The following is a 14,418-nucleotide window of genomic DNA, read 5'->3' on the forward strand; positions in this document are numbered from 1 at the left end:
GTCATCATCCTTTCACTCGTCGGCTGCGACCCGCTGTCCGCTCCGGAGAAGCTTTTCATGTGGCAGACAAACACTGATCTCTGTTCCCAGTCTCCCACTCTCATCGTCGGTATTCCTTCACTGGTGGGCTGGTAAATGCTCGTCGCTTCGGAGAAGCACCTCCTTTGGCAGACAGACGCTGCTTTCTCTTTATAGTTACCTTCTCCCATCGTCGGCGTCTCTTCACTCGTCGGCGGGGACTTGCTCTCCCTTCGGAGAAGCACATACTGCTAGTAATGTGGGAAGGACCGGCCTGGAGAACAATCATAATCCTGGAGCGCAGTCTTGACATCCTGGTCACTCTAGCTCCAGAGACCTCAGCCGGCCACCACGTAGCAGCATGCTGACCCGCAGAGCATCTATCGCTTCGCAAAATAGCACGCTCTAGCTTGCTGGCTGCATCGACTCCCATGCAACACGGCCATCTTGAAGAGACAAGCCTTCCGGATCCACGATATTTCATTTCTGGAGAGACAATTAAGGACGTCTCTCTCCGCGTACGCAAACACAAAGTGCAGCATGCTTGAGGGGAAAACCCAAGCTCCGAGAACGTACTTGCGTTCTGAGTGGCACGCTTTCACCATCTGCTTCGATATGCAAGCTTCACAGGAGGGAACTGGAAGCAAAAGCGGGCGAGAGAAGCAGCCCTGAGACCGCCACCCCATACCCAAGGCGTCTTGACATCCAGTACAGAGAATAGAGCAATCGAACGAACTTGTGTCTCAACTATCTCAGCATTGGAAATCGACACAACCTTCTCGGTCGCGAGAGCAGAACGGCAAGGTTTGCACGACGTATTTCACCTTGACGAGGAATATCAACTCCTCGGGACTGAGACTCCAAGATCCCGATGGCTCGGTCATTCCAGCTGGCAGTGCTCCATATGCATGCGCAATAGACTGCTACAGAAGGCCCGCAACGAATTGTGATTGCATCTGAGCGATACTGTGGGACCACCGTACTACTGTACATCCGGTCTACTGCGAGCATGATCACGAAGTACTCCAGTTTCAAAATGTCACGTCGTTCTGTTATCGCCGAGTCCTCTGAGGCCCATTCCGTAAGTACTGAAACCCTCCTGACACCTGCAATGATCTGCAAGTTTGACGAGGACGGGATGGATTGTTCTCAAGTAACATCGAAGGCAGCCTCCCTATTCATCAAGACATTCAGGCACTGATACCCTCCAGAGAAGCCTCTGTATACGGCGCTTGGCCGTGCAAGTCATCGAGTGTTTATCACGTATTCCCTTTCATGTTCCGATGAGGTACCCATTGGACTTGATAGTCTCATCGCCGACTCTGCATTTGACCAAGGTTTAGAGAATTATTCCCCTGCTTCTCACAATGCCCCAGCGCACTAGATGAAAGTCTGAAGCTCCACTGACAAACGACCTGAGAGGCGGCACCGCAAAATCATAACCTGATCAACTCCTTGTCCCACCCCAAGCGTTCTCACTCTCAAGTTACGCAAGCAAAACGGCCAACTTGCAGGTATGCTTCGAGCGCGGGCGGTGTCTCTCGGAAACACGCTCTTGCATATCTTCTGGATACACGAACAAACAACTGCGCCACCTTGAACAAAGAAGAAGGCCTGGAAGTGGACGACCGTCTGCGGAGAAACACATACTGCTGCTCTTAGTCGTCACTCAATGCAGTCATCCTGAAGGCGAAGCACGCCTGAAAGTCCAAGTTTGAATCCGGACGCATATGCTCTGGCAGGCTTGCTCGATGTGCAAGGATGCATTCAAGCCAGCTTGGAGGGAGAAGCACCCTCGAAGCTCACATATTTCTTGGCCAGAGACGTTCTGCGGCGTCTACGCTCGGTATGCAAGCGTCCAATGCAGCAATCTCGAGGGAAAAAGCAGGTCTGAATATTCAATATTTATTCCAGAGCCATTGGCTTCGGCAACCCCCTTTATCCTCCAAGCATATATATCGGCAACCTTAGAGGAAGAAGCAGGCGCGAACGAAGCTCACATAACCATCGTAAGTAGACGACCTCTGGCGTCCACGCCCGACATGTAGCCATATAATGCAGCAGCAAGCTCGAAGAGGGATACAGTGCCAATCTGTGTCTTAGAAGACACACTCTTCGAAACCCTCGTTCGATGCGCAAGCGTCGATAAAAGCTACCTTTAGAAGAGTCTAGCTTGCAAAGCAGCCTTGGTTACACGGAAGGACCAGAACTTCCGACCAACTGCACAAGCATTCAATGCAGCAACTTTAGTGAAGCCAGCAAGCGCACAGGGCAAGCAGCACTCCTAGGGAGACACTCTCCGGCACTATCGCTCCACATCTGCCCAGTCAAGACAGCTACGCAAAAGGAAAGTGCAATCCGAGCCTGCCCTAAATTATCCTCGAGGGAGGATTTGGGCTGCTCCCGCTCAGCATACAATTGTGCAGCACGGGCACCTCGAGGCAGAACACAGACCAAAAGAGCAGCTGGCAACGCTTCGAGTTTCCCACTCCAATGGCACAGCCTTACGTGAGTGTTGCCGCGCGAACCGTCCCAGTGACACTCTCGATCTTATTGACTTGGCTTTCGAAGAAGAGGCTGCCGCTCAAGTCGCGGCCGATTATCTCGATGGCCCGAAAGATGACATGTATAATGAGGCGATCGTATGTTGAGATTTTCGTCGTAGCTACAGCGCATCGGGCTCAATTCTGTAGAGGATCAACAGCCACACTCGCTCTCTCGACACTCAATACCGACTATCGTTGCCAATCCGTTGTTAAATGCCCGGAAAGTGCTTGAATAGCGCATAGATGCATTCTGAAGACAAAGTCGCGCGAGGATATAACAGGCCCAAGTTGAACGGGCTCCATTGAGCCATTTGGATGTGTACCGATTAACACCCTTCCGATTCATTTTGCACAATGGAATAAATCGCGTCCTCTCTCCGATATCACATCACCACCAGTGAAGCCAGCACCTGTCGATCGATCGTCGTGTACAGCCTGCGATAGGCAACGTTTGCGAGAGACATGACTGGTAGCTTCAGGCATATCTGTCGTCGATTTCGGTACTGCAGTCTTTTCTACACTTATCTAAACTGAAGGCCTCCGCACGCATTTGTTCGTAGCAATCAGCCCTAGGGCTCTGTTCGAGTACGTACTTACCTTATGCTAAACTCGTACATTCTATGCGAGCGGACATACGCGGATCGATGCGTATTTGCGTAAATGCAAGTTGGCACTAGCACTTAGTATGAGTGATTTGAGAGACGAGCCTGGACCAAGTGGCCTCGCATGCACTATTCAAAGGACGCGGAGAACACGGGAAAATGTAAGACCCTCGTTCCGACTTGACTGTATCCAATATAGGTACTACTAGCGTAAGAGAGGATGTGCAGAGTCCGACTCACAGCTACGATCAAGCAAGCGGCTATGCCCAACAGACGACGTGCTGCATTGCAAGCTACAGCACTAATAGTAGACTTGGCAGCCCTCGTGTCATGCGAATAAAGATAGCCTAACTTTTGTCGTTCTGGATTAGGGCACAGCCCAGCTAACTTCGTAAGCTCTGGGTTAGGGCACGGAGCATTCGAACACACACAACTCAAACTTCGAGATACGTAGCATTCGGACATAAACAACTCAGATTTCGAAATATAGTAAGCTGTGGCCTCGTTGATATTGTCTCCTCTCACAGCGACACTCTACTACTCCAGTGATCCCTACCTTCGATCAAGCACCAAAATGTTGTTCCGGTCAGTCCTATTCATGACCACTATCGGACTGTCTAGCGCGGCTGCAGCTCTACAAAGCGATGCCTTGCGACATCCGCATATGAAGTCAAAAGCTGGATCCCACCGCCCAAATGACAATGACGACGACCTGTGTGCCAGCATGAATCTGTCAGCTATTCTTCGACAATTCTTCGCGCCGACCAAATTTGCGCTTCAATCGATATGCAAGCAATATTGCCAAGAAGTATCGGACAAGACTGGCACATATACTGCCGATACTAGTTGCAACTGGGGCGACTACACGAAAGTGTTCGTAAGCCACGACTATGTCATCAATCAGAAAAAGTGCGAACAGAAATGCCCGCCAAAGGACTTTTGGGAAGGCGACTGTGTGTGCTCTCTCGGACTGACCGATGTCTGGGTCGCAGACTCGGAAGGCATTGCGGAAAGTTGTACGGACCAGAAAATTATGGCAGCCGGGTACTCTGGAGCTTGGACAAACAGGTTGTACAGTGAAGGGGCATCAGCGCCATGTCCTGGCGAGTGAGGGATGCGAGAAGCCGTGTAGAGCGATTCAGGTACGCAAACGAGACAATCGTAACCTCCAGTCCTTCTTGTGATGCGTACTGACTAGTGCACAGGTCGGCAACGCCTGTATAGGGTCACGGTCACGGTAACGAGCAGTATGTTTATGGTCGATCGGCAAGGCATTCATTCGCTAGCCAGAGCACGACAGATGGTGTTGGTTATAATGTCGATCTCAATGCACAAACGAAGAATCCGCTCGTTAAAAATGGGTTTCTGCAACGTCGCTGCGTGGCCTCTTAATGTATGCAGTGTAAAAATGGCGACGCTATTTTCACTCTTTCCAGGAGTGCATTCATCTGTTAGCAGACTTCTGCATGCCGCACGAGGACATGACATCGAAATTCCCAGTGTAGCTCGCAACTTTCCACCAAGAATGTCTGCATGCACAGTTCCGCCGCGACAAGTGGAGCTTGGAGAGCTCCACCTCAGTGCCTGCAGACACGGTAGTCAGCTGTCGAAATGCGAGACGTGATCTTTTCTCAAAACTCAAAGAGAACAGGGGGCAAATGGAGCCGATTTTGACCCATACTCGCACAAGTAGCTAAGTTGTATTAGTTAAGTCCTGTGTGTCGAGTGATCTCAGGCGATATCATGCTATCGGAATAGCGCGACGTGGAGATCAAGCATTATGCAGTGGCGAGATGTTTGAACGCGGACACAGAGATTATCGATTGTTACGGACACGATGGCTCGCCTGAATACCACGTAATCCCGAGAATTGCACCTCACCATAGTCGCTGACATGGAGTCGACCGGCATTTCGTATATTTCCAACGTCAACTCGAGGCTCGTCATGGCTGACAGGAGATGAAATCGAAAGCTGCGATGTTGGTGCTTCCTAAGCCAGCGTGGAGGATTTCCCGCAATCATGCAACGGCAACAAAGCTGAAGCAGTGCAATATTGCGGCAACGTGTCCTTGAAATTTCCACTTGTCATCACGAATTACGAGAACACTCGTAATCGCAAACAGCGCTCGCCTAAGCGTTTTATAATGTCCTCTTGCGCGTTTCCCATTCCCGTCCTTCAGACTTTCTCCTTTCCAAGGGTCTTCTATTAGACAGCAGTCCTGACACTCGATAGATGCAACGACAATGCTTAGGGAGCGGCACAGGTGTTGACCGAGCTGTTGAGTGCCTACAGTGAGCAATCGCAGAGCTCATGTGCAAAGGGCGCAGTGAATTTCCCACACTTGGCCTCCTCTCTAGCGTTTCGAACTATTAATAGCGCCTAGCAAAGTAAAAATATCAATGGCAGCACAATGAGCGCATAGAGCTGAGAGAATTGTAAATATCAGAGTGGCGAACCTCTGTTCAAGGTGACAAGTCGTTGCAATGGAACTCGGATCCGGGAGCTTGAGCTGAGGTTCGTGGAGTTGAGACATTGACTGACAATGGCAAAGGCGCGAGGACAAGCAGACCACAGCGATAATGTTTCTAAATATCTGCGCACTAGTATATCGGTAGGTCGTCCTATTAACTCGAGAGTTCAATACTTCGAAAGTCCAAAGCTCTCAAGTCCTACCGCCATCATCCCGAACATCAACCATTCGAGCATCACCTCGAAGACGGCCAGCTGTTAGCGTAAGAATTCTATCCGACTCTCGCGCAATACCGACAGCAGCGCTATGGCGGCTCGCCATCATTTGCAATGAGACACCGACGGCTTCCGAGCAGTCCCGGGCTCTGTTGGTGGTAGTCTTCCTGGGAGTTTGTGGCAACTCAGTACAACAATCTGTGGCAGGGAACTTTTCGATATTGGCAATGTCAATGCTTCACGAGCGGGAGAACAATGCGACTTATGACTGGACAAGGCAGCAACTGCGAGGAGTGCCTTAAAATTCTTTGCCGATCGATCATGCCGCTGCCAGCTGTTCCCCAACTTCTTCTCGCTCTACCGACTTCCTTCACGAAAGAAGACGCCTTCGACAAACCTCACTTGAACAGTCTCCCGTGGCGAATCTTTAATCACTGCAGCGCCACAGCAATGGCAGCGGAGTTTCGTCGAGATTGGTCCTTTGCCACTCCATTCTGGCCGGCCCGAGCTGACCAAAACTGACCAAGATCGACGTGCGACATTTGATCTCCACGCGATGCCACATAGCATGACATTATTCTCTGGCTCATCTGCACATATGGGCACGATCTCATCATCAGCTAAGTAGCACGAAGCCGAGCACTCTCCATTGAGGACAGTTATCACAGCCGAAGCCAACCAACCCTCACGATGTAACCGAGATCTCGAAGCATCCTCATCGCGCCACATGGACGACTACCTGTTCGGCATCTAGCACCTCGATCAGTCGGCAGTCTCATCGATACCACCCAAGACACGAAGCCGGCATGACTCGATCAACCGATGGCGCAAGTACACTTCGCCCGGTACCGCATTTGGCTTCTCGCATCACCCGAAGCAGCTAGTGCCACATCTAGCCTTCCCATTCAGGCAAGACAGATCTATTCATACTAAACTTTTGTGGCTGCGGTGTCATTTCCATCCAAATTATGCACCAGCACGGACTTTTGCACAACTCGTCCTTCACGCCAGTCTGTTAAGCTCGGTCAAGAGGTTTCTTCATCCAAATTTGTGGCTTATAGGCGTAAGCAGACTCTGCTAACTGGTTGCAGCAAGACGCCAAGCTCACTCGTCGCTCGAGACCGAAACTACATCGTAACCTTACTCACTCTAGTACAGGAGAAGGTTCTACTATGCTGTACAACTATAATACCCCAGTCAGGCCACGCTATTCACTCTTCCACGGTCTCTCCACCGGCCACCATGTCGTCCTTCATTTTTTCTTCTCTTCTTGCCCTTCTCACACTCATTCCGTCCATTTCATGTCAAGTCCAGGGCCTGCAAAAATGCCCTACTGCCGACCGAGAAATTGGCCCAATTAATGGGCAGATGCTGAACATTTGCTCCGCTACAGATTACTATTCACCCAACGTCAACACTCTTTCCAACATCGCCAGCGTGGACGCATGCGCAGATCAGTGCGCCAAGTATCCCGGCTGCAGCAAAGCCTCGTACAATGCAGGCATCAAAACATGCTACCTCAAAGGTAGCCCGACATCTCCCACCTGGTTCGCAGACAACAACCTCGCTGCTATTCGCACAGTCAATGTCGACAAATGCCCTACCATGGAGCGAACTGTCAACTCGAATGGAAAAGTGCTGGCCGTCTGCAATGCCACCGACTACTACTCTCCAAACATCAACACCATTTCCAACATCGCCAGCGTCGACGCCTGCGCCGCACGATGCGGGACCACTTCTGGCTGCTCCATTGCCTCTTACAACGCCGGAAGCAAGACTTGCTATCTCAAAGGCAGTCCCACCTCGCCCATCTGGTTCCAAACAGCCAATCTCGCCACCGTCCGACTTCTCAAGACAGAATCCACAATCGACACATCAAGCTGCCCGAGCAATGGACGAGGCGTTGTCGTCGGCCAAGGCAACACAGCAGTAATCTGCCCCGGCTACGACTACTACTCACCAAACATCTACAACGTCGGCAACGTCGCCACCTCTGACGACTGCGCAAAGAGATGCGCCCAGACAACAGGCTGTGCCATTGCTTCCTACGACCGACCTGGCAAGATCTGCTACATGAAGGGTAACCCCGCAAATCCTCAGATCATTCAGTCAAACAATCTCGATCGTATCAAGCTTGCTCAACCTGGTCAAGATCCCACAGCGTCGTCCGTCCCCATGGGTCCTCTGCCAAAATACTCTGGCGTGGGAAATAACCCTGGCAGCTGGGGCAGTGTCTTCAAGCTTCCCATCATCCCAGTGGCAGGATACATCGTGCCCGAGTTCCCAGAGTCTAACCGCATGATGGTATGGTCAGCATGGTCTTCAAACAAGTTCAGCCTGTGGACACCCCCAAATGGCTATACACAATTCGCTGAGTATAACTTCAAGAATGGAACAACATCAGCTCGCACCGTCTCCAACACCGGCCACGACATGTTCTGCCCTGGAGTGAGCTCCATGCAGGATGGACGAATCCTCGTCTCAGGTGGAAGCAATGCTGAAGTGGCGTCCATTTACAACCCAAAGGATGGCAGCTTTTCTCGTGCTGCAGACATGAACATGGGACGTGGATATCAGACATCGACCACTCTCTCCAACGGAAAGGTCTTCACCATCGGCGGTGCCTTCACTGGTCCGCGTGCAAACAAGGTTGGAGAAGTCTACGAGCCAAGCTCAAACTCCTGGACATTGCTGCCTGGTGCCAAAACAGACAACATCTTGACATCCAATGACTGGGAGGGAGACTGGCGCACCGACAATCATGCCTGGCTATTCCCGTGGAGCGATGGCACAGTGTTTCACGCTGGACCCAGCATGGCCATGAACTGGATCGATACTCGAGGATCTGGTTCAATCCAAGGTGCTGGAATCCGCGACCCTCAAGCAGACGCCATGTGCGGCATCCACGTCATGTACGATGCCATCGCTGGCAAGATTTTCTCCGCCGGAGGCAGTCAAAGCTACACTGCCAGTCCTGCAACTGGAAGAGCTCACTTGATTACCATCGGCAAACCTTTCGCCAACGCAACAGTGGAACGTCTGCCCGACACTCTAGATCCTCGCGGCTTTGCCAACATTGTCGTCCTGCCCAATGGTCAACTGATCATCACTGGCGGACAGCGAGTCTCACGCGTGTTCCAAGACGATGACTCCATCTTCGCTCCAGAACTGTTCGACCCACCCTCCAAGACATTCCGCCGTCTTGCACCAGCCAAAGTCCCACGTAACTACCACGCCATCTCACTCCTCCTTTCCGACGGCAGAATCTTCACTGGCGGTGGCGGCATGTGCGGTAACCTCGCCCCCGGCCAAGACGACTCCGGCTGCAATCGAGCCATCGATCACCAGGATGGAGAGATCTTCTCGCCTCCGTACCTCTTCAACGACGACATGAGTCTGGCAGAGCGTCCCGTCATATCTTCCGTCAACAGTCCCATTCAGAACGGCCGTGTCGCCAAAGCGGGCAGTACCATCACTGTGAACATGAACTACCCGACCCAGCACACGCTGGCTCTCGTCCGTATGGGATCTGCCACGCACTCGGTCAACAGCGATCAGCGACGCATTCCTTTGAACAATGTGCAGAGGAACAACGCTACGCATACAGTAACTCTGCCCTCGGATTCCGGCATCCTCATTCCCGGATTCTACTATCTTTTTGCGATGAACGAGAGAGGTGTTCCAAGTGTTGCGAAGACTCTGCAGATTGTGCTGTAATTGTAGGTACTCCTTAAAATGTGCTTTCGCTCATACTTGATTGCCGCCTGTCCTATGGAAAGTAGCGTCCATGAAATTCAATACTTGTGAAAGATGTGCGCCATTGCTCTCCCAATCACAACACAATCCGCAAAATGCGCTTTGAAGTAGATAAAAAGAGGAAAACCAAGTTTTCAACCACGTTTAACAGCATCAAGTCTTCGCGTGGCAAAAAGTTTGAACAACAGCGTAGAAAGCTCGTAGAAAGATGCATGTCCTCGCAATCAAGTTCAAAACTCAACATGTCACGCCGTCCCATGGTCTCGATAATCAAACGTCGTTTCCGGGTGATCAAGCAGCCACGAGAGATTGGTATCCAACATGTCCAGCAGAATTATCGCTGCAGCCTGGTCAAGCCAAGAATACGCCGGAGCATCGTTTGTAAAAGTGCACATAACCTTCATCGCACCATTCTTCGCAGGCAAGATTTCGATGGTGATCGGAATGCGGAAATCAGATGCTCTGTATGCTGGCTTCCAATCATCGCCCTCCTCGAATCCAGGAAAATCGACTACATTCTTGTCATCAGGAGCTCCCTCGCCGAACGTCTGAAAGATCAATGTAGTATCGAATCGAGGTAGCGCTAGCGCAAATTCAAGAGATGGGCAAGGAAGCTGCAGATGTCCAAGTGCTTCAGCGTGCTCGACCGCAAGGATGCGACAAACATTGCGATTCGTCTCTTTTCCTGTCATGCCGGCCATACAGACAGGAATCGTCGTGATATTCGCTCCCATGCAGATCTGAGAAGCCTCATCGTTGCGGCCGTGGACGGTGCTGCCGAAAGTCACATCGTACGAACCCGGCTGACAATCCTCTGCGGCGGCCCGTTTGGTGTACATGGTCTGCTGGCATTCTATCAAGACTAATGCCCACGCGGCTTGAACGACTGACAGAGGAGTCGTTTGCATGTTCGCACGCGATCTCACGAGAAGGTCTCCGTAGCGGACAGTGCACAGTCTCGAGACCACGTCCATTGCCGATCCAGTAGCAGGAGAAGTCGGGGCAGCTTCAGCCCTTGGAGCATTTGGCACACCAGCAAGTGCAAAGTACGGCCGAGCCGCCAGTTTGGGTCCCCAAAACATCATAGTCTTTTTCCGGTCAGCTCCAAAATGCAATCTCACCGCAGTCTCGACAGAAGTGCGAGCTGGAGCAGGATTGTACTGATATTCAGCCATGATCTCCTCACGTAGCAGCTTCAGAGATGCCCCGTCATAGATGCCATGGAACATGGAAAGCACCAAGACAGTCCGGTTAGCCTGTGCAGATCTGATGAAGGCGACAGCGATAGGTGGCCTGTCCAGGCGAATGTAGTCGTCCGCGGCTCGCTGTGCATTGGAAATCTGTGCCTCCATCATGTTCTCCGCGCAGTAGACATTGGAAAATGCCAGCGTGGCTGCCGGGCTATCCTTTGACAGAATGACCTGTGCGAAAGGCGAGACCGGGTCGTCAATGCGGACAAAGGCTGATCTGAAGCAATCATGCCGAGATAGAACTGTGCATACTGCCGCTTGGAAGCGATGCGTATCCAGACTCGGAGGACATTCGAAGATGAAATGTTCGATCCATGGCTTGGCGGCAGAAGGGCAATTCGCATCTGCTGCGACCTGAAAAGTTGCAATCATTCTCGTTTGCATATAAGTAGTCGGGAAGACGGCGTCGATCTCGTGAGGAGGAATCTCGATCTTCTTAGAGCACTTGGCTCTGCATCGCTCATCGAAGCCACTCAGCAGAGCATCGAGCTGAGGGCTTGCGTAGGCAGTGAAGCCACCGTGCTTCTCTTCATGGATGGCCTCAAGATCATTCTTGCGACGACGACTAACGATCAGATTCGCAAGCTGTGCTGGGGTAGGGCCCTTGAGCAAGTCCGAAATCGTAAGTTCGTGAACGCCAAAATCTCTGGCTTGCTGCAGAAGTTTGATTCCTTGCAGACTGTCGAACCCAACCGAAAAGAGCGAACTAGTTTTGCTAATCTCGCAACCCAAGTTCTCTTTCAATATAGCGCACAAGATGGAGGGCAGCTCGGCGTCGGCGATCGTGTTGTTGGTCTTGTGAATACTGCCGTATCCTGAATCGTATCGTGGTAGTGGACGTTTGATGAACGGCTCATCTCGTGGTTGGGTCTGGGACAGCTCTTTTATAGCAGATGTCAATGCCTTCCGATCGACCTTGCCACTGACGTTCCTAGCGAGAGATGGAAAGAAGAAATACCGAGCTGGACTCATCCATCGAGGCAGATGCTCCGCGGCTGTTTTTCGACACACATCTTCTGCCTCAGACTGTGCACCTCCAGGCTTGGCCACTGCACAAGTATGCAGGACGACAGTGCCCTTTTCGTGGAGCACCAATGTGGCACATTCTGTGAGAGCACCACTCTTCATGAGCACAGCATCAATTTCGCCGAGCTCGACTCTACGCCCATTGAGCTTCACTTGACCATCGTTGATGCGACCCATGCACTCAATGACTGGCCGGCCTTCCACGTTCCACACGGCACGCGCTTTGTCGCCGGTCAAATACAGCCTTCCGAACTGCGGGCTGTCAACGAAAGACTTTGCATTCTCTTCCGGCCGATTGAGGTAGCCATGACTCAGCTGAGGTCCACCGATGGCGAGGTGGCCTGGTACACCCAGTGGCACTGGCTGGAGTGTCCGGTCGTCCAGTATGACTACTGAGCAAGTTTGTAGGACTTCTCCAATAATGCTGCCACGGTGGTCCGGTTTGAATATCTGCGCCGTGACATTGATAGTAGCTTCAGTAGGCCCATAGATATTGACCAGTCCTTCTGATGCATCACTGCAATTAGTAGCGAAAGAATCGATCACCTTGCTGTTAAGCTGTTCTCCGATGCAGATCATGGTCTTGAGGGTCGGCATACGCTCTTTTCTCATCATCATTGCCAAACTCGGAACAGTGTGGGTGACATTGGCTTCCAGAGCATTTATGGCACCTTCTACATCAGTGAGCAGCATATCTCGGTCCGCTACACATAGTGTACCTCCGGCACTGAATGTGAAAAAGACGTCGAGGATGAAGGCGTCAAAGGTCGGTACCGCCATCTGAAACCAGCGGAGTGGCTGCATGGCGCTCAACCCCGGCATTGCGGCAGCATTGGCACTGATGGCACACGTAGCAGCCAAGTGAGAGATCTGGACGCCTTTTGGTTTGCCCGTTGATCTACAGAGCGGTCAGCCTAAAATACGCTTGGTAATACGTGGTGAAGGTGATCACTTACCCACTAGTGTAGTAAACATACGCCAGGTCGTCCGGCTGCAGCGTGACGTCTCGAGTGACACTGCTCTTGTTCCAGCTCCCAGGCCACGCAGTAAGATCTGACACGTCCAGCCACAGTCGGTCGAGAGACTTATTCTCTGATGAGCTGGTGTGAGTCGTAGAGGTGGGGGAAGCAAAAGGATCAGCACCCACTCCTATGACTACCGGCGAGTTAATATCTTCCAGAATATCTATCAACCTCTGCCGAGGCGCATCGATCGGCAAAGGGCAAAAAGCGTTGCCGCTTTTCAATATTGCTAGTATCGTGAGGTAAAGCTCCGGACAGGGTGCCATGAAGATTGGTATCACGCGTTGAGCGCCTCGGACCGGGTTCCAGTCCAGAGTAGCCAAGACAGTCCTGATAGATGCATAGATGTCTACGACTCGTGCCAGAGCATCGCCATATGTGACGATCGTTCGGACATGGCCCGTTGATGACCGATGCAGGTGATCAATGGCATGTCGATCGAATACCTCTAATGCTCTCCGTTCAAAAGCGGTGTGCAGCAGGCTGGGGACCTGTGTATCGACAGCCGCATCCCAAGGCAGCCGTAGCGGCTCAGAGACCGGTGGAAAGTTGAAAATCGACAGATCGGCCGCGGAGTCGCTGTGTTCCGTGTCTGCCTCACCACATCTCAGATATCCCAAGACCAGATGATGGAGTTGTTTGGCAGCTGCAGGAGGCACGGTGGCTTTGGTGCAAGCGACGCAGATCTGTGCCGAATCGCTCGAGTTGTCTGTACATATGGCTACCGAGAACTTGTCCTGCATGCTATCAGCGGTGTTGCAAAACAAATTTGCACGCAAAACCAACCGTCGCAGCCCTGGTTTCCATGTTTATGGCACTCTGCTCGTCTTCATGCTCGATACTGATACCAAAATCCAAAACTTTGTTGCGTCCTTCGTAGGAAAGCGTCGCCTGCTCAACAGAGCGAACTCCTTCACCATCTCCAAAGCGCACCCGCACAGCGGCTTGTCCTGTGGTCAAATGGACGCTGAATGCAACATCGTTCGAATCCGTAACGTCTGCGACGAAGACAGCGAAACGCTTCAAAATCATCTCGGGGTCATCCTGCACTAGCTGAAGAGTGCTCAGAAAGATATAACGCTCCGCCGGCGAGCTGGTAGTGGTGTCTTCTTGATGGAACGGTGTTGCGGTGTTGAACAGAGGCAGGGCTGTCGCGCACGATGCCGATAATTTAGCATCAAGCTTGGCGCCAGAGAGTTTGGTTGTCCTCATTGTGCGAAATGGATCGACACTGCCTTCCATATCACAATCGACGTGCCCGTGAAAGCCACTGTTTAATTGTCGATCATTCCAGCATGGCTTCAAACAAGCAGTTGATCCCTGTCGAAACCACGTGGTCGTTGAATTCAGGTGACCTTCCGCTTTGAGCTGTCAGCATCCTTCCGAATCGGGCAATGTTGCTGATATTTGCCGCCAAGCGAATTTCCGCAATCTCGACTCCAATCCCACCATTTGTTACGAGCCTCAAAACAGGTAATGGAAGGAGATGGGCTCGTGTCGCCACTTGTCCTT

At 51.8% G+C, this 14,418-nt stretch overlaps 2 protein-coding genes across 2 annotated transcripts; one reads left to right on the plus strand and one right to left on the minus strand.

Moving 5' to 3' along the window:
- Positions 1-7,094: 7,094 nt before the first annotated feature.
- On the plus strand, positions 7,095-9,569 carry CKM354_000439600 (uncharacterized protein; the record flags this gene model as incomplete). Its single annotated transcript, XM_044799632.1, has 1 exon — positions 7,095-9,569. The coding sequence occupies one exon, from the start codon at positions 7,095-7,097 to the stop codon at positions 9,567-9,569; it is 2,475 nt and encodes an 824-aa protein (XP_044655567.1).
- A 284-nt stretch (positions 9,570-9,853) lies between these two features.
- On the minus strand, positions 9,854-14,118 carry CKM354_000439700 (uncharacterized protein; the record flags this gene model as incomplete). Its single annotated transcript, XM_044799633.1, has 3 exons — positions 9,854-12,782; positions 12,841-13,643; positions 13,693-14,118. 3 exons carry the CDS (start codon positions 14,116-14,118, stop codon positions 9,854-9,856), a joined length of 4,158 nt encoding a protein of 1,385 aa, XP_044655568.1.
- Between the last annotated feature and the right edge of the window lie 300 nt (positions 14,119-14,418).

This window comes from Cercospora kikuchii (genome assembly GCF_019650295.1).
Source record: "Cercospora kikuchii DNA, contig_00003, whole genome shotgun sequence".
In the NCBI taxonomy this organism is placed as follows: domain Eukaryota; kingdom Fungi; phylum Ascomycota; class Dothideomycetes; order Mycosphaerellales; family Mycosphaerellaceae; genus Cercospora; species Cercospora kikuchii.